At 44.4% G+C, this 23,816-nt stretch overlaps 1 protein-coding gene across 3 annotated transcripts in view; it reads left to right on the top strand.

Annotated features, from left to right (window-relative positions):
• Positions 1 to 22,268, top strand: part of CLCF1 (cardiotrophin like cytokine factor 1) — a 51,900-nt gene extending 29,632 nt beyond the window's left edge. For 2 of the 3 annotated variants that reach the window (XM_035127728.2, XM_060277682.1), the window contains exons 2-3: positions 14,785 to 14,954; positions 20,197 to 21,166. In XM_035127728.2, coding sequence (XP_034983619.1) covers positions 14,785 to 14,954; positions 20,197 to 20,679 — 653 coding nt within the window. In that variant the 3' untranslated portion in view covers positions 20,680 to 21,166. Of the gene's footprint in view, positions 1 to 10,702; positions 14,955 to 20,196; positions 21,167 to 21,903 lie in introns of those variants that run through there. The other variant, XR_009557989.1, reaches the window with a different exon arrangement.
• The last annotated feature ends 1,548 nt before the right edge of the window (positions 22,269 to 23,816 follow it).

Genomic DNA, 23,816 nt, shown 5'->3' with positions numbered 1-23,816 from the left:
TGAAAATAAGGAATGGGATGAAATCAGAAACCAGGGTGGCTTCTCTAACTCAGGGATGTCCCTGGAAAATAGGGACACTTGGAGGGTCTAGGAAATGCCTTAAGGTTTCAGGACATCATAACAGCATTTATGCACAGTGACAGGCATATTCAAGAGTGGGTTTAGTGTTGGGATAAGTCTTTGTCAAGGAATGTAATTAACAATGAAGGGTGCATTAAACAAAGCAAAAAAAGCACGCAAACCAGGCACCCCCAAACTTGGCCCTCCAGATGTTTTGGGACTACAGTTCCCATCATTCCTGACCACTGCTCCTGTTAGCTAGGGATGATGGGAGTTGTAGTCCCAAAACATCTGGAGGGCCAAGTTTGGGGATGCCTGACGCAAACGCTGCTTTACATCTGTGCTGTAGGCAGTAGTGTAACTAGGGTGTTAGGAGAGGTATCCCAACACCAGACACATGATCTAGGAGGCCAGAAGATGGGCTGCTGCCAATGGCATGTAGCTTATAATAGTTTCACACATTGAAAGATCATATTCAGTTATCAGCAAATCAAAATTGTTGTTTAGTCGTCTTAGTTGTGTTTGACTCTTTGTGACCCCATGAACCAGAGCATGCCTTAGAAACTCTCACTTTCTTCTCAAAACTTCTCCTTTTTTATGTCCATGGAGTTTTCTAGGCAAAATACTGGAGTGCTTTGCCAGTTCCTTCTCCAGGTGGATCACATTTAGTCTAAACTCTCGGCTATGACCTGTCCGTCTTGGGTGGTCCTGCACAGCATAGATCATAGCTTCTTGGAGTTATTCAAGCCCTTTCGCCATGGCAAGGCAGTGATCCATGAAGGGGAAATCAAAATTACCTACATGTAATTAATAAAATCATTATAAATGGTGGATAATAGGTGCCACTACTTTTCTCATTTAATTCTAAATTTCTGGCTCCAATTTCAATAGAGAGTGATAGCAACACACAATACTGTATATGGTTTCCACCAGTCATGGTTATGGTTAGTTACAACACTGGCTCTGTGCTATAGCAAAGTGAGCTTCGTTTTACGCAATCAGCTGATTTATTGGTGAACTTTAGGTTTGTACAGCACAAATCCTGTTGGGCTACTGTTCCCCCTTCTACATTTGTGCCTTCCTGAAATAATTCCTATGGCTTGTGGGCATTTCCATTTTCTGTATGGAGTCATCTAAGAGACACACAGATATGTGCCATTCACATGGAAAGATAACGTGACTGTCTGTTTTTAACAACTAAGGGGGAACATAGCTTGATGTAGAGCACTTTTCCTGCTTTCTGCTTACCTCCCTGCTCTCTGTGCCTTCCAGGTGCCTACCTTCTCAGCCAAGCTCCAATACTGGAATTATGTTCAACTTGGGGGGGGGGAAGCATAAAATTTAACCAATGGGCAACACAATGATTTGGCAGTCCTTACCCAAGTTCACCTTTTGCTGCTAAATATTTTGTTTTCTTCATTTATCATTACATTTATACACCACTTTTCCTCCAAGGAGCGCAAGATGGTGTATAAGCTTCTCTCCCTTCCTATTTTATCCTCAGAACAACCCTATGAGAAAGTTTAGGTTGAGAGACAGTGACTGGCCAAGGTCACCCAGTGAGCGTCATTGATAAATGAGAGTTTGAATCCTGGACTCCTAAGTCCTAGTCCAATACTTGTAAGCACTACATCATGCTGGCTGGTATATAGATTTCAACATCCCTCTTTTTCTGTGTCACTGGAGCAGATTTATATTTACATAACTGAATCTGCTGCCAGCGCCATAAAGTGAGGGCGGAGGTGTGAGAGAGAGAAAGCTAACATCCTGCCCTCTCTATTGCTTCTCTTCCCCGCTCCCCAATTCCTGTCTGCTGCAGCCAGTCATTCTACACAGCTCATGCGACTCTTCCAGACTATTTATTTATTGAATTTATACACCACCCTTAAAAAGCAGAGACATCACCTTGCCGACAAAGGTCCGTATAGTTAAAGCTATGGTTTTCCCAGTAGTGATGTATGGAAGTGAGAGCTGGACCATAAAGAAGGCTGATCGCCAAAGAATTGATGCTTTTGAATTATGGTGCTGGAGGAGACTCTTGAGAGTCCCATGGACTGCAAGAAGATCAAACCTATCCATTCTGAAGGAAATCAGCCCTGAGTGCTCACTGGAAGGACAGATCGTGAAGCTGAGGCTCCAATACTTTGGCCACCTCATGAGAAGAGAAGAATCCTTGGAAAAGACCCTGATGTTGGGAAAGATTGAGGGCACTAGGAGAAGGGGACGACAGAGGACGAGATGGTTGGACAGTGTTCTCGAAGCTACGAACATGAGTTTGACCAAACTGCGGGAGGCAGTGCAAGACAGGAGTGCCTGGCGTGCTATGGTCCATGGGGTCATGAAGAGTCGGACACGACTAAACAACTAAACAACAACAACAAATACCACCCTATATCCGTTGGTCTCAGGAAGGTCCACAACACAAAGTTACAGTATACAAAGCACAAAATTAAAAACAATTAAAAACAATAGAAAGACAATAGAAATAATCAAAACAATTAACAATACTAACGTATGCACGCTAATGAACAATACACACTAATAAACAAGACAGATTTCTGGGAGTGAAAGCTTTTTGACTTGTTGCTGCTGAACTTCCCAAGGAGGAGGAGTAGAGAGGGGAGGGAACAGGAAAAAAATGGAAGGAAGAAAAAGAGGATATTTGGAAATGAGAAAGGAGAGAGTTTTCTGCATAATGGGCGCCAGGGAGCAGGGAAAGAAGGTAGCTGAGACATGGAGGTTCTTTAATGTTGGCATTTGTCTGTCTTGAGAGAAAATGAGGTGTGTCTCCAGGGGTGAAGTCAAATCACTGCTGCATTAACTGCGCTGAAGTGACTTCCCCAATGACAAGCCTGGGGAATATGTACCGGTATGGGCTGCCCAGACAACAAGACCAACCCCTTCAGCCTCATTGATGTGGTCCAAAGGAAAGCAGAGCAATACGTTTGGCACCAGCTTGGCTGCAGGAGTTGCTGGAAGGAGGTGTACACAGCACCTGATTTCTATAGTGGGTAAAGAGTGAAAGACCAGAAGAATTGCAAGATTGGGATACAGAGAGATCTGTGGAGGGGGGAAGCAGAGAAAAGGGAGTAGAATAAATAGACCTAGGAGGACAAAGAGAACTGTGGTGGTGGTGCACAGATTCCACATTAACTGTGGAAAAACTTTTCATTAGAATATTAATTCAGTGCCTTCTTTTTAACCCCTTCTCTGTTTATCCCTCTGTGATTCTCTGCGTCCCATCCCACTCCACAGGCCTTTCTGAACACTTCTCCCTGTTAAGACTACATGTTTTCCTTCTCTCTATTCTGTAAAACTGACTTTCTTCTCTCTGAGCATAGAATATGCTCTGGAGGCACAGAGAGACACCGTCCCCCCCCCCAAAAAAAGGCCAACAAAGAAAGGGTTGTAAATGATAATGATTGATCACTATTTGATTGTTTTGATGTTATTAGCAACCTTGGCTATTTCCATGGAAAGGGTGGGTTAAAATGTTTCTAATAACTGTCACCATAATTAATGTGCTGAATTAAAATTGTAGCAAAGGAAGGCTATAGGATATTCCCATGTAGGCTGTTCCTAAGCTCCTTGGGGGAAAACAGGGGCTACTGCAAATGTGATCAATCAAAGTAATTAGCTGACAATAGATACAGCTAGAATATTTCCCTGTACATGGCAATGAAACACACTTCAAAGGGGGAAGCTGCATGCTTATTTCTTTGTAGGAAAACCAACTACTGCCAGTTCTTCCCCAGGGGTACTCAAGGGTACGCAGTACCAGCACATCTTTTTTTGGTTAAAAACTGTGACACTTATTGTAGCAACTTCATAGTGAGTACCGGCACCTATTTTTCTAGGGAAAAAGCACTGATTACTACTATTATTCCTACTAAAATGTTCCTTCTTCTTCTTCTTCTTCTTCTTCTTCTTCTTCTTCTTCTTCTTCTTCTTCTTCTTCTTCTTCTTCTTCTTCTTCTTCTTCTTCTTCTTCTTCTTCTTCTTCTTCTTCTTCTTCTTCTCCTTCTCCTCCTCCTCCTCTTCCTCCTTGGTTCTATGTGCTTTAAATTCATAAAATCCCAGTACAAAAACATGCCCCAAATACAGCACAACTTTCACATAGAATCATCGTTGTAGGGTTGGAAGGGACCTCAAGGGTCATATAGTCCAACCCCCTGCAATGCAGGAATCTTTTGCCCAATATGGGGCTCGAATCCAGGACCCTGAGAATTTAGTTCTCACCCAACTGAGCTATGTTTCTGAGAAAGCTGCAAGGGGGAATTATGTAACAGAAATGTTATCGGCAGCAGAGGCAAAAGGACCTACGTAGCTCTGTGGATGTAGCTTTTAATTAAAGTGGTAGCAGATGCAATTTGAGATACCAATTTTACTGGGGTTTTGTGGGGGCTTCCCCAGAAAGTCCCACTGATAGTTCCACAGATTGCACAGCAGCAGCTCTGCAAGCTCCAGCAAGCACCAACCGCTTGCCGGCTTGTGATTCCAGGTTGCTAAGCAAAGCACACCTTTGGCGCCTTGCTACAGGCTCATACAACGGCATGCTGCAGCAGTGGCTTTTCACAGAGCACCGGCATGTTTCAGGAAACAGTTTTCCCTCTACAACACAAGCTCACAAAAGGATGTGATGCTTTGCGAAAAGCCACTCTCCCCGTTCCTTTGTCAGCAGCGTAAAGATGCCAGAAAAATCCAGCACACATCCATCGTTGCAAAACACGCCAAACATGAGTTACGATTCCTGTCTCCTGCATCTGTCCTTTGCTGATGTAGAACAAGACAGGAAATCTGCGGTTGAGGTTCACGCTGATGTTGTCTTACATCTGGCACACAGTTCTATGGTATTCTGAACTAAGACCCTACTACTCTTTATCACTAATCATTCCCACCTCCACCATCAAGATACATTCCGAAACCCAAGAAGACGCAAAGGGAAAGGGAAGGAGAAAGACAAGGAGTTGATTTAACTCATTCTAGGGGTGGGGTATACAAAACTATTCATGCATTAATTCCATCTCATTCCAAGTGCTTTGTATTAACCTGTCTTTTTTACTACAATGCTCCATATAGGCTGTCTCATTTTGCTTTGCTTTTCCTCTTTTTAAAAAATTTGGTTTTGGAATCTGCTTATCTAGAGCAAAGTTGGGCTAGCTAATGAATACAGGTAGCAGTGTAGCATACCACATACGTTTGCCAAATGTATGACAGCATCAGGATGGAGCCTGACCTCTCTACTTCCTGGCTTGTTATAGCTTGGGAAAGAAAATGAAAAAAAGTTTAGTATGCTTAAGACTCATATTAAAAGTTGCTGTGCTCTAAAATCTATATTAGATCTTGGACAGCTAAAGATAAGGCTGATCATGAAACTAAATACTGATGGCTGACTAGGGGTAAATGTTCGCAAGCTAATTGCATTTGTTTTGCAAAAAGAAGATAATTTTATCCATACTGTATGCCTAATTCAAGAGGACAATTTTGTAATAGCAGAAAGAAAGATTTAAAGAAAGAGAAGAAAGAAACCTACTAGATTGGCAAATATGTATAAATCAAAATTGAGTAAGTTGGAAATGTAAAGAGAAAGAAGGCACCTTTTATCATATGTGGTGGTCTTGTAATAAGGTAAAGGCATACTGGGAAATGATATATAATGAATTGAAAAAGATGTTTAAGTTAACATTTGTAAAAAATACCAAGCAAACCAGAAGCTTTTCTTTGGGGAATTATGGGTGCAGATTTACCTAGACAGTATAGAAATTTATTTATGTATGCAACCACAGCTGCAAGAATGTTATTTGCCCAAAAATGGAAAGATGAAGGAATCCAGATTAAAGAATAATGGCTACAAAAACTTATGGACTATGCAGAAATGGCAAAAACTTATTGGAAGAATAAGAAATCAGGATAACATACTTTTTATAAAGGAATGGAAATGGTATATTGAATATTTACAAACAAATTGCAAACAGATAAAAACACTGGCAGGACTATTGTAATACTGTAACCTGCAGTTTTTAAAATATAGATATATGAAAATAGATGAATGAATAATGATTCAAATAATTTAATATAATTTAGAATATGTAGGGAATGATGAGGTAAGGGGTAAGAAGAGGTAAGAAGACAAGATTTGAAATGTCTGAATTACAGTATTCTTAAATTACGACTGAAATGTATACTGTATACCGTAAATGAAAATCATAAATAAACTTTTAAAAAAGAAAACAAAGAAACTGATTTTAAAATGTGAAGAGGGTAGGGGTTGTGCCTGCTTAGTTGCTTAGAATTCCATTAAAATCTTAAAAGAATATCAGTAGTCCTTCAATTGCAAATATTGATAAAAAGACATGATAAAAATAATGGGGCAAGCTAAGTATTATTGGTGAATAGAGGCAGCTATGTGCAATGTTTTTAATGTTTGATGTCTTACTGTGTTTTAATTCATTGGAAGCTGCCCACAGTGGTTGGGGTAACCCAGTCAGATAGGTGGCATATAAAATTATTATTATTACTACTACTACCTTTGCTTTTTTATGTATGACTGCACTATAAAGGAACATAGCTATAACAATGTTATAGATCCCCTACCAGCTAATAATGTGGAAAATTTCAATCACAATGCAGAAAAAGGTAGATTCCAAGAATTGTGATTTGGTGTGATGTTATTTAACAACATTTATATACTGCTTGAAAACCTTTAAGCGGTTTTATAAAAAACAAAATAAAAATGATTTAAAAAAAGGGATTTAAAAATATTCAAAAGATAATTAAAATGAACAGTTGCTAAAAAGAAATAAAACACATGTAACTTTTCATTTTTATAGGCTTGCTTAAACATGGGAGAATAGAACAATGTGCTTGTGTAGTACGGTAGAAATACTGTAGAGAGCTGCAGGAATTAGTAACAAGTACTTAAAATTACAGCTCTAGGTTGTGTATCTATATATTTATAATTTTGTTCCCCACTCCCAAGTCATTTAAAAACCAGTTTTCTATGTAGAAATGGCACGGTATTTCTATATTTACTACAAACGCTTATAGGACATGGAAACCTCTGCTCTTTGAGCTGCTACTAACCTGCTCCTAGCTGAACATTCTAGGTTGTTTGGTTGTGTTGTGTGAATTGTCAGATGACTCTCAAAGTTTGGGGCAGGCTGTCCAGTCCCTTTGAGCAGCATGCACCATTACTTGATCCCTCTCCATGTGCTTTCATCAGGCTAGGAGACGAAAGCCATGTGCTTAGGGTGAAGAGAGATGGATAAGTCTGGTTTCCTCCTAGCTTCGCATTTGAAAAGGAAGACTTGCATGCACAGGTGAATCAAATGCTGACTCAGCTGTTAACTACTGTCCTCCACCCCCCTATGCTTCAGGCACCGTGTCTGCCTTTCAATAGATTTTTAAAGCACAGCGTGAATGTTCATGCATTTATCATTGGCATTCATTTTTCAAAAAGAAGCTTTTTAAAAGTGCAAAGCTACTCCCGGCTTAGAGAGCAAATTTTGCCTTGTGGATGCCAGCCAATCAGCTCCTGGCACAGCCAGCTGCTGATTCAAACCTACAGAATGGCCCACCCCTGCACTCTGCTGCCCCTTGAGAGGAAAGGTACATTTGGGCTGTATGCTGTGGTGACACTTCCAGAGCAGACTGCTTTTTTTTTAAAAGTACACCCCTATTGTGTTGGCTGCATACTGTAGTGTTGACTGTTTGGTGCTGATGACTAGAGGAGCAACCTCCTGTTTTTCACAGGCAGTTTGCTTCCCTGTGTCCCTCCCTTGTGGATCTTAAGGTACTCTGTAAAATATTGGATCTGCTTTTATGGAGTAAATGTATTCCCTCCCCCGCACTTTAGTTGAACATGACCTAAATACATCCAAAGTACTGAGCTGTTCTTTTCCTATCAGATTCTAGCTCAAACGCATTTGGCATCTACAGTACTTGCCCAACTAATAAGGCCTTGACTGTCCATTTAGAGTGCATTGAGCTCAAAGAGGTGATGGTAGAGGCTCACCCGCTGGCCAGATGTGGCCCCTGGGGCTTCCCTGTCTGGTTCTCGGAGGCCTTGCCTCGCCCATCCTCAGCTGCAATTAGTTGCAGCCAATAAAAGGCTATACACACACACACACACACACGTGTCTAATTGCATTGTGGGGGGACAATTTCAGAGGGGGGAGGGTTGCAGCTGGGGAGGGAGGTTTAACCCTTCCCCATGTGCTGCAACCTTCACACCCAAAAATAATCCCTCTCCGTTGCCACATTTAGGCTTGAAAAAGCCTTCTATAATATAGAATACAGTATTTTTCTTGTGTCATGTATAATATAAAGCATTTGCCTCCTCTCCAATCCAATATGAACTAAATCTAAAATCCATTCTTATATAAAACAATAATATAGTTCATCAGATGCATGAAGTGGAATGAAAAGGTGATGAGACATCTATAAACTTGGGTAAAGGTAAGGTGGAGTTAAAAGCCAAGCGGAGGAATTAGAGCAGTAGAAATTTAAAGTGTATGTATTCTGTTACCTGGGATGTGAACTATATTTCACAATTTAAACATAATGGTGTATCTGCTGGAACACCAAAGCAAAAATAACAAATCCCCTGGCAAGAACATACATTTCCTATGAATAGGCTTTATTCTGAGTTAGTCCATTGCTTCATGTAGCCCAGCCTTGTCTATTCTGACTGGCAGCAGCCTTCTCAGCCTTGCTCCCTGTGATTGTCTTAAGTAAGGATTTCAGGGACTGAGCTTGGAATGTTTTGTAAGCAAAGCATGGGCTTTGCCAACTGACCTAGGTGAGTGTTATGAGAAGGGAATGGAGCGGAGCGTGATTCAACCAGAGCAACTCAACCACCATTCCCCACAAATGGACTATGTACCAAAATGTTGCATTGACACAGCTGCCACTCCCATCATCACTCCTCTTTTGTTTCTGGCTTGGAAAGTGTGTGTGTGTGTACTGATATTACTCGGAGGGGTGGGGTGGATTTGACCCCGAAGCCTCCAGTTGTTGATTCCTGTACTGTACTAGATTCCTGCTATAACAGCAAATGAAGCACAAGTACCTTTTGTATTTTTATTTAAACAATGGGATGCAGTGTCAATTTGCTAATGAATTCTGTTCTGAAAAATAGCTTCTCCATTACGTTTTTAGGAATTCAAAAGTCGGAATCTGATGTGTATGTGAAATGCTTTAGTATGTGACCTCCCATTGCAGAAATACCATTTCACAATGTTCTACATTCATTTTGCTCGTTAGATCACACAGAGGTTCTCACGTTCACTGCAGTTTTGTACCAACGCTAGTAATTCTTGTCAATAAACTGTGCCATGGGGATCCCATAGAATCCTTAAACATTATCCGATTTAAACCCCATAATGGGCAACTGTGACCATATGACTGCCAAATGGCCTGGAAAATGCTATAGTAAGAAACGTAGAAAATCCATGTAGTGATAAATAACAAGGTTGGAGTCAGTTATACGTGGTGGCAGTGATCAATTCTTAGAATGGGGTCATTAGAACCGGAGGACCTGTTGTAAAATCATTTGTCGAGGAGTGAAGACTATAGGTCACGCTCTTAGGCTGTGTCCAGATGGCAGCTCTCACCACAGCTGATTTAATGCTGCAGAACACTAAACCAGAAGTAGGGGAAGCTATCTCAAGGAAGAGGGAGCACCTGTTATGGAGATTTTATGCTGCACTTGGTCCATGCCACCCATTCTGATTCTGCTAGTCTTTGGTCTGTTGTGGACTAATTAGCACAGTCCTCCTATGGTTTGCAAGCACTAAGTGCTCTGGCCCAGCATGGTCAACACTCCCTATATGAAGGTGCCCATTGATGGCAGGGAGAAATAACCTGGGAAAAACTAACTGTTTTTCATAGAATCTATGATTTTTAAGGAAAGGGCTTTTAACAGTGCTGTACTGTTTTCATTATCTGTATTTTACTAGATTTTTAAAATATTGTGTTAATTCTATTAGAGTTCAATTACTTTTTAAGTTTCATCTTTTCTATGTTTTTAGCCTTTTACATTCTATTCCAATTTGCTTTGATTTTTGTAAGCCGCCTTGAGTCCCTATCTGGGGAAAAGGTGGGATATAAACAAATACAATGCTACTAGTAGTAAGACAAGCAATGGACCTTAACAGAGATGCTGTGGTTTACAGAGCACATGCGATTCTCGGCTGTGTACTTAATAAGATATAAAGCAAGAGGTATGTTTTTTCCCTTTGCTAGGAGATAACCAATATTAGAATGGTATACCACGCTGCTATTATCCATTTCAAAACATTTCTATTAAGCATTTCTTGTTTGGTAAAAAATGGAGAGGATTTCTGGAAGGAGCTCCAGTGAAAAGTGCAGAGCAACTATCCAAAATGCTATGACGTCTCACCGTGGGAATTTAAGATGCACATCTCTGACCAAACTTAGTTGGTCTCTAAGGTGCTACTGGAAGGAATTTTTTTATTTTGTTTCGACTACATCAGACCAACACAGCTACCTACCTGTAACTTCTCTGTTTAGGTTATGCAATGGGAGATTGAAAAGTAACTTAGTCATCTGCCATAGAAAACGTCCTAAGGAAAACTTTTATTTTTTTAAAAAAAATAACAAGGGGTGTGTGTGTGGAATCCGACTTGCACTTGTAACATAAACTGTTACAAGTGCAGATCGGATGTTTTTCAGAATTAAAATATTCAAAGCAGCTTTCAAGAGGACAAGATACTTAGCAGATTCCAGCTATTTCCACCACAGTTCTAAAGAGTTGTTGTTTTCTTTCACTTGTTTGGGCATTAGACTTGATGGGTCACCTTTTTCCATTACTAGTGTTTTTCAGACTTTTAGGAACAGTTAGTAATTGTATGGGGGTGCCGCTCCTTTTTTCCTGTTCCTTGCAATCGAAGTTCAGGCAGCTAGCTGCTTTTAAGTGTCTGGTCTGTTCGTTATCAATGCAAAGCTTTCAGAAAGAATTATTAAGAATGCTAAGTGGTTCTCTGACAATGGTCCTGTCGTTTGTTTGTTTTTAGCACAGCCCATTATTTTCCCATCTGCATATATATATTGGGGAAAGTATGCTAGATATGATATCTGAAGGAAGAAGATTTTTGATGGTTGTATAATTTTGCAGACAGCAGACATATATCAGGATAATTAAAGGCTAGAACTAGACATATTTAGACTAAACTTGGAAATAAACACAAATCCTTAACCATGAGGGTACTAGCCTCAGGGACTGCCTACGTGAGATTGTAGTAGATTGTGTGTGAGTCAGTGGGAGAAGGTTTCACGGCTCTCTCTCATTAATCTGCAGCAGTCCAATTAGTGCTTGGATTGCTCTGCCTTATATGCAGAGGACCAGACAGGATTGTGATCACGGTTTAAACAGGGCTAGAGATGGACAACTATGATGCTTTAGGCATTGCTAAGGGTTGGATTAGATTACTCTCAAGGTCCCTTTCAACTCTACAACTCTATGGTTCTTTCTATGAACTCTTAGTATCCCGGATGAAAACAACAGTGGAGTCCTCCACATTGTTTCCTTATCTCATATTATCTTGACAGAAACAATATGAAGTATAGACTATACAGTGGTGCCTCGCTAGACGAATGCCCTGTAAGACGAATTTTTTGCTTAACGAAGAGATTTTTTGAGCGGAGGTTGCCTCGCAAGATGAATTCGTTTTGTGAAAAATTTGTCTGGCGAATCGTGGTTTCCCATAGGAATGCATTGAAATTCAATTAATGCATTCCTATGGGCAAAAAAAACCAAAAAAAACAATGCATTCCTATGGGATTCGCTAGACGAATTTTTCGCAAAACGAATTGACTCACAGAACGAATTAAATTCGTCTAGCAAGGCACCACTGTATGCAGTATAGAGCACCCTAGCACAAACTATAGAATCATGCATTTTAAGGAAGTACAACCACTACCGTATTATGATTTTTAAAATTATAACTACTATTATGATTTAGAAATTAACAACAGCTCCATTTGCATGTTCCTGCCTAGTGGAGCGAGTGGGAAGGACAACCATTTTGAAGATATTATATACAGTCGTACCTTGGAAGCCGAACGCCCTGGAACTCGGACGTTTTGGCTCCCAAGCACCGCAAACCTGGAAGTGAGTGTTCCGGTTTGTAAGCATTCTTTGGAACCGGAATGTCCGGCACAGCTTCCTGCAGCCAATTGGAAGCCGTGCCTTGGTTTCCAAACGTTTGGGAAGTCAAACGGACTTCCGGAACGGATTCCATTTGACTTCTGATGTACGACTGTATTATATATTAAATTTATATACTGTCCTTCATCCAAAGATCACACATGTTTACAGCATAAAAACACAAAATGCATCACATTTTAAGATTTTATTTTTTTTAAAAAAAAGCACGTTTAAAAAGCCATAGGTTGTTTAATAGCTTCCCCATGAAGACACATTCACTAGAGCCCCCTACTGGTTGGGAGCACCTGCCCTTTAGGCTCTTGTTGTTGACCGTAAAGGAATCTGTAGGGAAGAAAAGGGCTGAATTGTGCAAAGTGTGTAGGAGAGGGAATGGGCGGGCCTCATCCCCAGTGAGAAGAACAGCGGAGGCACTGAAGCAGGATGGAATCGTCTGGGCTGGGGCTGGGCGTGGTACAAGCAGGAAAATGCCGCGGGATAGTCTTTAATGAAGCGCGAGTGGCCAGGGCCGGGCTGCGTGTTTCATGGGTGAATCATCACAAGTGGGAGGCCTTGGCATGAGTTATGGGGTAGGCTTCCGTGGTGGCTATGCAGGCACAACCACGTTCCCAGCCTTGGCCTGCTGGAATCAGAAGACACATACAGAAGCTTCAGCATCCGACAGACTGGGGAAGTCAAAAGAAATGTGGAAATCCATGCTTTTTCCTCCACATATGCAGTTTCTGAGCATATTCAGCCACATAGATGTCCTCACCGCCATATATTTCTCCTCATCTATTGTAACTCAGCATCACACTCTCAAAATGCTATGATATTCAGAATTACAAAATCCAAACAGCATCGTTTTGGCCTAAAAAAAAAAAAAGTTAGGGAGAAAAACTCCAGCGTGGGTTGATATTCTGTTTATGTACTCAGTGCAGTCCCCTAACCTCTTCACATAATGTGAAAACAGATACTGTACTTATTAAGCAGGTGAAGGTGGGTATTACATGTGTAGCAATGAACTTGATCACCAACCTAAACCCTCCCACCAGCCTGCTCCACTTGTCTATAGCATGGATATGGCTCCTGGTGCCCTCCAGATGTTGTTGGACCACAATTCCCATCATCCTTGTTGGCCATGCTGGATGGGGCTGATGGGAGTTGTAGGCTAATAACACCTGGAAGGCAACAGGCTCCCCACCCCTGACCTAAAGCATTAGCCATGTCCTGCCACAAAAACAGTCTCTTGCCCCAAATCTAAATTTTCATGGTGTGGTTAGTAAAGATCCTTAGAATGACCCATTGCCATCCAGGGTCCTGCATTATGCACCTGTAGCAGTAAATGCTGGTGGGGAGGGGCCTGTAGAAAAACAGGTACAGTCATACCTTGGAAGTTGAACGGAATCCGTTCTGGAAGTCTGTTCAACTTCCAAAACGTTTGGAAACTAAAGTGCGACTTCTGGTTGGCTGCAGGAAGCTTTTGCAGCCAATCGGAAGCAGCGGGAGCCCCGTCAGACGTTCAGCTTCCAAAAGCAGTTCGCAAACTGGAACAGTCACTTCCAGGTTTGCAGTGTTCGGGAGCCAAAACATTCGAGAATGAAGCTGTTCGAAAACCAAGTTACAACTGTATAATGTGTGGCCTTTATGCCTTGAACCAGGTTGATAGAAATAAAAAGTAAATTGCAAGAACTCGGGCCAGGAGGAAGATGAATTTCAAGTGAATCTTCAAAAGGTTTTATTTATGTAATGAAGAATTCAAATAGGAATCAATTCCAGTATAATAGGCAAATAAAAATGAATTCCAGTGAGAAAATCCCAGGACAAGGCCCTGTTTCGACAATTCTTCGTCAGCAATGTTTTAATGGTCAGAGTGTACCAAGTATGAACCATGTTGATGGCTCTTGTCTCCAGTTCCCATTTGTACCTTGGGGCCCAACCTAGATATAGCATCAGTTGTGTGAATGTAGTTAACATGCACACTTTCTGTAATGTAAATCCTAATAGAAGCCATTCGGGTGGTGGGGAGAGAGTGAAATTAACCCTTTCTGCCCTGCCATGGTCATGATGACAGTTTGTCTTATTTCTACTGGCATGATGAATGGGATCAGACTGTGCATTAGAAAACAACAAAACTTTCTGATGAGTTGGTAGTGGTTAGAGGGCAGTTGGAACCATCTTGTTGACATGAAGAGAACAAGGCTGCTCTGCCCTGGGCAGAGGGTGTGGTGGGTGGGGATAATGGCAAAGTCCTTTTTGTATTTAGCTCCTTCTCTTTGTCCCTGTTGTTATCCAAGGTGGGGCCAGCATCAAAGCCCTGGACAACTCTCAGCCAAGTTCTTTGGAGGGCTGAACTGCCGTCTTGGGACTATGCAATAAATGTTGGGGTATATATTTTTATATCAACTGGGCTATAGAAGCAGGCTGCGTTGAGCACTTTGTCCCTGTGTCTTCTCCTGGGAATGGTGGTGTGGGGCGGGAATGGGCAATGCAGGCTTTGCTCCCCCTGTCACAGTGCTCCCTTCGCCCACAGCTCCTTACAAGTGTGCTCCCTGCAGGAGATTCGTGGGGGATCCTTGCCTTCCTGTGTGCCACGCTCTGGAACCTGCCGGTGGTGCCTGCACTGAACAGCACGGACCAAGTGACTACCACCAGACAATCCATCCAGCAGACGTACGACCTCACTCGCTACCTGGAACACCAGCTGCACTCGCTTGCGGCTACTTATGTGAGTGTAGAAGGTTGGAGAGGGTTGGGGACTACTGAGTTGAGCAACCTAGTAGGGAACACCCCACCCTTCCCTTGCGTGCCCTTTCTTCTTCCTCTTCCTGCCCAGACTCTATTCCCTCTCTGTAAACTGTGCTTCGCTGTCTCTTTCATCTCTGATGCCTCTGTCGCTAGGTGAGGTCAGGCTGTGTTTCTCTCTCTACCGAGTTGTGAACCCAGTGGATTGCAGGCACACGCATAACTTTAATCCCAAAAGCTCAGTGCAAAGAGGAGTGTATCAACAGGCGACAGCATCTGCCTCCGCTCAGTATGTGGGGAAGGGATTCATGCAGGCGGACATTCTACGACTTTAAACTGCCTGCAACACCCTCTAACAACACCATCTGCAAAACAGCCCACCCCACCCCCTAAATTTCCTTCTGCATGGTGAATAGCTAAAATACGGCTCTTTCCCCAGCCATGGCCCTTACTTGGCAGAATATCTGACATGCTTCCCCCTCCCTGCCTTCAGGCACCGGTGGAGTCTCCCTGTTTACAATCTGTTGTGCATCTCCTGCTGGGGTGAGGTGAGGCCTTGTCTGTCAGAACTCGCCAGGGAAACGCCCGGCTGCGTGGAGAGCAGAGACTGGGGGCAGACCCTCATCTATCTGCATGGCATCCCTGCTCCCTGGCCTACCTGGCATTCCAAGCCCTACCCCTTGGCTGGGTTCCCTGGCACTGAGCATTCATCAAGAACAGTCACAAGAGTGAAACAAAGGTATTTGGAAATTGATTTGGTGTAGAGGCTCATATTTTCCAGCATATCTGGGTTGAAGAAGCTTCCTTTCTTAAACACAAAATCGAGAAGCCTGGATCCCCGTAGGGAAAAAAAATGAAGTGGACCCATTATACACCAACCTATGTCCATCTTATTTGTTGCCTTCCTGTGTGCCACACCATCAACTGGAACATCATTCTCTAACAAGGGCCCCCAGTGATAACAAATAATTCCCATAATGAGCCACTGTATTGAAAAACATTAAAAATACTGTATATTCTGGCACATAAGACGACTGTATATTTTGGCGTATAAGACGACTGGGCGTATAAGACGACCCCCAACTTTTCCAGTTAAAATATAGAGATTGGGATATACTCGCCGTATAAGAAATACGACCCGGCGTATAAGACGACCCCCGACTTTTGAGAAGATTTTCCTGGGTTAAAAAGTAGTCTTATACGCAGGGTATACTTACCGGTAATTAACTGAAGTTCCACCCATCAAGCAGAAGCCTGCCCCCCTAACAAAAGCCTGCCCGCCATAATGCCCTCTTTTTGTTTTTTTACCCATGATCTCCCCCAAAAAGCTCAGCAACTCCGCCCCCCAATCCTTGCTACGCCCATGCCACTACCGTAGGTGGGGGCCTAAATGCACAATTAGCATGTTAAAGCTCATGGTTCATCTGCAGGAAGATAAACCATAAGCCTGGCTTTGGACAACTTGCTAAGCCAAACCATGGCTTAGATGGCAGCAGCAGGACCAGAAGAAGAGCAAAGGAGCCACAATCTCCTCTCCAGGAGCCTGCATGCTCACACATATGTGCCAAGTCATGGTTTGGACCAGGTCAATATTTCATCTATCTTCACCTTCCTATGAGGACAGCAAGGGTGAATTCCTATAGAGGCAATAATCTAACCCTTCGTGAGATATCACTGCACATTTGTGATGCTTTGGAACATTTGTGGTTCCTTTGGATAGAGCAGTCCCACCTCTTGAGGTTATGGTTCTTAGGAGCCCATCCCATTTCCATTTGGCTAAATGTGTCCCTTTATGAAAGGCCCATACTTTTCTTTTTACCGGGCTCATGTGCTCAAAGACCCAGAATGTGTGAAGAACACAAATCTCCTTGCAAACGTTTTTGGAGCGAGACTGGGGTTGGAATTGCTGAGCCCTTTTGTTGAAAGAAGAAGTTACTGTTAAGAAGTTGCCTATCTTTGGAGGGAGCCAGAAGGGAGAAGCTATTCCGTAGAGATGCCAGAAGAGAAACTGGGGCAGTAATAAAAGGAATCTTCTCATGGCTCAAGGAGGTTAAGGTTAGGGAGGACTGCATAGGCTACCATTGGATGCTATTTCCAACAGAAATCAGGCTTTCTCCACTATCAGAGGTACAGCACTTTAACCTTAAAATTTAGCACTGCATAGCCTAATATAATAGCATATGCAACCATTGCATTTCATTATGATTCCCCTATTCTTTGTATGTCCTGATGGTTGCCTCCTTACCTTCAGTGTTCCTGTAAGTAGGTTGCACCAGTGTTCCTGGTGCAAAATGATTGGCAATCTGACTCAGCAGGACGGGAAATGCACACCCATGTGCCCGCATGCGCACTGCCGCATAGCCCCAGGGCTTCTGTATCAGTATAGAAAAAGGAAACCAGTCCATTGTGCTGTCTTGTTGGCTGCTTCTTGAGGGATGTTGTGAAATTTCTGCCAAGGGATTTCTACTGAAGCAAAGCTGCTCCCATATGTGGCGATGTAAGCTGTGGACAGAGGAGGCTATTCAAACAGCTGGAGGGATATGAAATAAAACATCTTGACAGCTGAGGAACACTGGGGTCACAGCTGCATGGGTATTATTTGGGGGATTGGATGTGCTGTTCAAGTGCATCAAATCTCCAAAGTAGGAAGGCCCAAGGTGTTTTTAATCTGCAGTGGTCCTTGCCTGCTTGTTTGCTGGGTCAATAGGGAGGATTGCAGGATTTGGCCATCATCTGCTGTGGTGGGCATGAGCACATGCAAGGGGGAAAAGATGCCTGCCTTTCCTTTCTATGCTCCCAGCACTAAGTCCAGTGGCATCTCTAGCTGGGATCATGGACAACCACTGTCTGCGCCAGACCTACAATCAGGTTGGTGTGAATTTCAGCAGCTCTGTGCAAATATATGATTTGTGGCTGAGCACAATTCCTGAGAATTCTCTGCTTTCTATTCTTTCTTTTTTAAAAAAACAACAACAAGTTTCTAGCCCTTGCAGCTTCAAAGATAGGTTCAAATATATATATCAACAACGCCTGATAAAATCTTAGAAAACTATGAGATTCCCATAATCACTTTTGGATCCTTCTCAAGAGTAGATGAAACAGAATAAATGCTAAAAAGCAAACAATTCCCCACCCCATAATTTCTACAGGACCCCGACCTTAGTATTTCCTGGCATAATTTTTTAATAACCTTGAAACAGAATTTTGGTAGCTACCCATCTTAAAATTCAATACAGAGCAAAACTCTAGCGTCCAGAAGAGAGCATTTGGGCAGAATCCTTTTGAGCACTGCTGCCATTGCTGCTCAGATTGCAGTTGCCTTGTATTCTCTTCTCCTTGCTCCCACCCAGCACCTTCAGCAAAGCTCACCTTGTGGCCAACTTTCAGCAGTTCTGTACTGATGCTCAGGGGAGCCTGAGAGCCAATGCACTCTCCTTCAAGAGACCCTTCCTTCCTTTGCCCATAGAAACAACTTGTTTGTAAGAAAAGCTTGACTGCAGCCTGCGCTTTGAAGTCTTGTCTTTTAAAATTTGTGTTTTTACTATTGGCAGGACTTCTCTCTCTCTCTCTCTCTCTCTCTCTCTCTCTCTCTCTCTCTCTCTCTCTCTCTCTCTCTCTCTCTCTCTCTTATTGATGTGAGCTGCTTTCAGAGACCATCATTGTCTGAAAAGCAGGATAAGAACGTAATAAACAAATGAATGAAGGCGCAGAAGCAAAACAAACAAACAAAAAACAACAACACCCAAATTAAAAGAACCCAAAATATCATTTTGAAATCTTTTTGAGATTCACTGGTGGAATGGGGTGGGCGTGAGGATAGAATTCATTCCCAGTGCACATGCTCGCCCAAGGTCATTGGCTTGCCTGAGGGGCACTGTCTGTACCCTGTTTCCCCTATTTTAAGACATAGTCATAAAATAAGCCATAGCAGAATTTTTAAGCAATCAAGGAATATAAGCCATACCCCGAAAATAAGCCATAGGGTTTTTTAAAATAATAAATATAAATATAAGACAGTGTCTTATTTTCGGAGAAACATGGTATTAAGCCCCACAAGAAAAGGCAAAATGGGAAAGGCAAGCTGAAGGCCCACACAAACCCTCTTTAGATTCCCCAGTAACACGTCTCCCAATTAGCTTCCCATCTGCCTGCCTCACAGCATCTTCTTTGCTTATTATTATTATTTACTTATTGCGTTTAAATCCTGCCTTTCCTCACAGGAGCACAAGGCGGCATGCATAGTTCACCACTTCCCTGTTTCGTCCTCCTAACAACCCTGTGTGGGAGGTTCAGCTGAGAGTGAGTGACTGGCCCAAGGTCACCCAAGGAGCTTCCTGGCTGAGCCAGGATTTGAACCTTGGTCTCCCAGGTCCCAGCCCAACGCTCTAATCACTACACCATAATGGCTGTCTAAAAGAAAAGAAAAAAATCCACTTCCTTTCTTTGATCTTAAAGTCCAGGCCCTTTAAGTATTAGAGAAGTCACGCTTCAGCTTTCCTCTCCCCGCCCCCCCGGCCCCCCCTGCTGGTCTCATGGCGTTGGCCACGTCCCAGCCTGCCCTGTGAGTTGGTTTCTGCTGGCGTGTTGTTTGGGGAGAACCCGTCCCTACTTGCCCCCGGGCGACACAGAGGAAATTAATTTGTCTCCTGAGCTTGTCAGATTGTTCACACAGCCGCGGGCTCTGACACACCTCCCTTCCGCTCTGTGCTTCACCCCACCCGCTCACCCCGCTGCCTGGGCAATCCTGCTGCCCCTCAGGGCACCAATGCTGGCAGAGGGGGGTGGGGCGGGGAATCCCAGGAACGCAGCTTAGCAGGGCAAGCGGGTGTGAATAAATGTGTGTGTGTCTACCAGAATATTCAGGGCAAAGCAGGGATCTCTCAGTAAGTGCCTATCTGACCGTGCTGCAGTCGCAATATGTCACCGGGTAAAAAGGAGATAATCAGTATGTCAGTGGATCCCATAATATTTGCATGCACAGGGCACACATACACAATGCAGCTGTTCAGACTAATAAAGGATGTCAGTGTGCACTCATGCCTGGTGTGTTGTGCATATCGCTAAGGAATTAAAATTGCTCGCTCCCATACAGCCATACCTCACTGCCTCACTGAGTGGGAGCAGGAGGAAGAGCTTGTGGAAAGGATGAGTGGAATGGTATGTGCAACTGCACTACTCCCGTATAATAAGCATGTCTAACCACCCGCTTGTCTTTCCACCCTCAGCTCAGCTACCTGGGGCCACCTTTCAATGAGCCAGACTTTGATCCTCCCCGGCTAATCGGGGCAGAGGCTGTGCCCAGCGCCACCGTGGACTTTCAGGAATGGCACAGCCTGAATGACAATGCCCGGCTGGCAGCCAACTACCAGGCCTACAGCCACCTGCTGTGCTACCTGAGCACCATGGATGGGAAATCCCCAGTCGCCATGCCCACCCTGCGTCACAGCCTCGCACACTTCCGCGCCAGCCTGCAAGGGCTGCTGGGCTCCATCGCCGGCATCATGGCTTCCCTGGGCTACCAGCTTCCGCCGACGCCGACGGACGGTAGGCCTCCGCTCCGCAGCCAGTTCCTGCGCAAGATGGACGAGTTTTGGCTGCTCAAGGAGCTGCAGACCTGGCTGTGGCGCTCGGCCAAGGACTTCAACAGGCTGCGCAAGAGGGTGCCGCCTTCTGCTGTTATGCTGCACCTCGAGAGCAGGGGCTTCTGAGCCCTGCCCTTCACCAGCCTCTCTGCCTTCGCCTCATCCACTGACGTCATACCCGCCCCTCAAGGCCAAGGGCTTTCCAGAGCCTCCCCCCAAAAAATCCACAGCCTGCCTGCCCCTCTCCACCTCCAACCCACCTCCAACCTGACTCCTGCTGCCACACCTTCATGGTGCTGCACTGCTCTCTATTATGAAGCCGTGCCTCTAGGTGAGCAAACCCACACCTATCTGTTTCTTCCTTTCCTTCCTTCCTCCGCCTTCTTAGCGGTCCTGCCTTTCTCTTGTTCTTCCCAGAGGGGGCCATTAATTTTCCAGGATCAGAGGAAAAGCCCTGCTCCCTCCCACCCCAGTGATGAGCAATAAAGCCCTGGCTGCAGGGCAGCGAACATCTGGCAGCCTCCACCTCTGGCACTCTGCTCTCCTTAAATGGAGCTCCCCCAGAGCCTGGGTTCCTTCTCTCTCTCTCTCTCTCTCTCTCTCTCTCTCTCTCTCTCTCTCTCTCTCTCTCTCTCTCTCTCTCTCTCTCTCTCTCCCCTCTCTCTCTGGATTGTGCCATGCCAATTAGGTGCTTACAAAGGGGGTTTACTTCCCACAAACCTGCCTCTGATCAAACCTGCTGGCTCAAGATGATGCCCAGCTCTGGCCTTCCTTTCGGACCATGAACTCTGCAGCAGGGGTGGGGAAACTTTCTGAAGCTGGGGGGTCACATCCCCGCCTGGTTAATTCTTCCAGGCGCCAAAAGCAAAGCAGACAGAGCCAGAGTTTGCAGCAGGTGGAGATGCCTTATGCCGTCTTTCACCCACACACATGTACACAGACATGCATGCAGAGAACTTCCCTCTCTGCAGTCTCATCTCTATTCACCAGCTGCAAAGGGGGCTGCCCCACACTCTTTCTCAGACACATGCATGCACATTGCTCTGCAAACATGCACAACTTCCCCTCCCTGCAGTCTCCTCCTTGCTGCTTAGCTGACTGAGGAACAGATGAGCAGCAAGGAAGAGAGCAGTGTCCCAGGCCTGCTCCCTTGATTCCTGATCAGGTAGGCAGCAGGTGGGGTGGGAAGATTGCAGGCTGGCAGTTCCCTACCCTTGCTTTAGAGGCAACCTCACTCCGCAAGGGCGAAATGGGACTCTGAATAGGCATTGCAATGAGGCGTGAAACATAAGGGGTACGGTTTAATGCAGGCACTGGCAAGCTTTCAGCCTTTTTCTCTCTCTTTTGCAGTGGTCAACTCAAGAGGCTCCCCTATCATTCATCAAAGCCAAAAGCTGCAGCAGAGTTGCCCACGACAGGGCCATCTTGCCAGCCAGCCCAAGCAGTGGTCTCCGCCTGCCTGTACCTCTCCCTCCCCGCTGTGGCAGGCAGGCCTAGTGAGGCTGTGCGGTTTACTGTCACCAGCAAAGGACATGGGGAGGAGTTTCCCATAGGTGGCCCAGTCCATAGGTCTCTCCCCCCACCCCCACTGTCAGGTTGAGTTATTCTCAGTTTGTCTGTATTAATATTTATTTATTTTCAGATGTTATTTATTAGATTGTATTTATTGCAGAATTTCTATTCTTGTATTAACAAATAAAAGGCTTTCTCCAGGAGCTATGCTGGCCTTATTTGTTTCTCTGAAGAGCATGCTCTGGGCAGATCTTCTTTTATACGCAGTAAACAAATTTTATGTGTGCATTCCAAGACCTTCCTTCAACTGACCTGCCAATAAGGTGTGGGTTTTGTACCCAGTGCCCCCAGTTGTAAGACAACAATTCCCACCATTCATTGGACTTGTGAGCTGGAGGCTAATGGGAGCTGAAGTCCAACAACACCAAGAGAGCCACAGGTTCCCCACCCTTGCAACAAGAAGGCAGTGCTCATGAAACACACAGTGTGCCGTCTCCTTTAAACCAAACAAATCCTGGGTCACTCACTTTGCCCCCAAAAGCAATGATGCAGACGGGAGAAGCTCAACTTACAGGATTATTGCATTGGCCCCAGAACCTATCCGTCTCCTTCCCCTCCTATTTTATGTCCTAAAATAAATGCAAAGGAGAAGATGGACTCCAGCACAAAGATAGTGGAAGCTGTAGCCTGGATTTGTGGGCACATTGTGATTTTTTATATAAAAAAACCCTGCTGGGCTCCACACCCCAAAATGGCTGCCATGGGATAGTGACTAATGACAAAACTCTATTTTTGTGGATCCCTTCCCTCCGCACACCACCCACCCATTTATAAGCATTCACCAAATTCATCCCAACACAAACATTCCTGCTTTTGCTTACATCCCAGGCCCCGGTCTGCTCTCTTTTTACTCCCCTGAGGCTCCACCCACCCTTCATCCATAGCTCTGGCTTACCCCTTTATTATATAATAATAATAATTTATTATTTATACCCCGCCCATCTAGCCGGGTTCCCCCAGCCACTCTGGGCGGCTTCCAACAAAACACTAAAATACAGAAATCCATCAAACATTAAAAGCTTCCCTAAACAGGGCTGCCTTGAGATGCCTTCTAAAGGTCTGGTAATTGTTGTTCTCTTTGACCTCTAGTGGGAGGGCATTCCACAGGGTGGGTGCCACTACCGAGAAGGCCCTCTGCCTGGTTCCCTGTAACTTGGCTTCTCGTAGCGAGGGAACCGCCAGAAGGCCCTCGGCGCTGGACCTCAGTGTCCGGGCAGAACGATGGGGGTGGAGACGCTCCTTCAGGTATAGATGCCTTGCCATGGCATCTTTTTTCACCTCCAACATCCCCACCCTTTTTTCTGTCTCCCCTGCCCTTGCTACCTTTCCTTCCTCAGGTCATGGACACACTTCAGCTACCACCGCCACCATCACAGGCCCTTATCTTTCTTCCTCCAACCAATCCAAAGGCCACCTGCCCTCTAAGCAGAACAGAAGTGGGCAGATGCAACAAAAACCTAGCAAGGAACCACAAGCAGCTGGAGCAGCAACACAGGGGCACAATTTTAATTCTATTTTAGATGTGTGATGCAGAGCAGGTGGCCTAGCAGGTGCCACAACAACCCTCTGGGGTCCCCTGGGCATCACGTTGCTGACTCCAGAACCACAGCGATGGGGAAAGTTCACCTCCTAATTTGAACTACAGTAGTAGCTTTCCACCCATTGCAGTACAACCAGGATATCCTGTCTCT

The sequence above is a fragment of the Zootoca vivipara genome, chromosome 1 (assembly GCF_963506605.1).
Source record: "Zootoca vivipara chromosome 1, rZooViv1.1, whole genome shotgun sequence".
Classification (NCBI taxonomy): domain Eukaryota; kingdom Metazoa; phylum Chordata; class Lepidosauria; order Squamata; family Lacertidae; genus Zootoca; species Zootoca vivipara.
The sequence above is the reverse complement of the archived record's forward strand: the minus strand, read 5'-3'. Positions and strand labels throughout refer to the sequence as shown.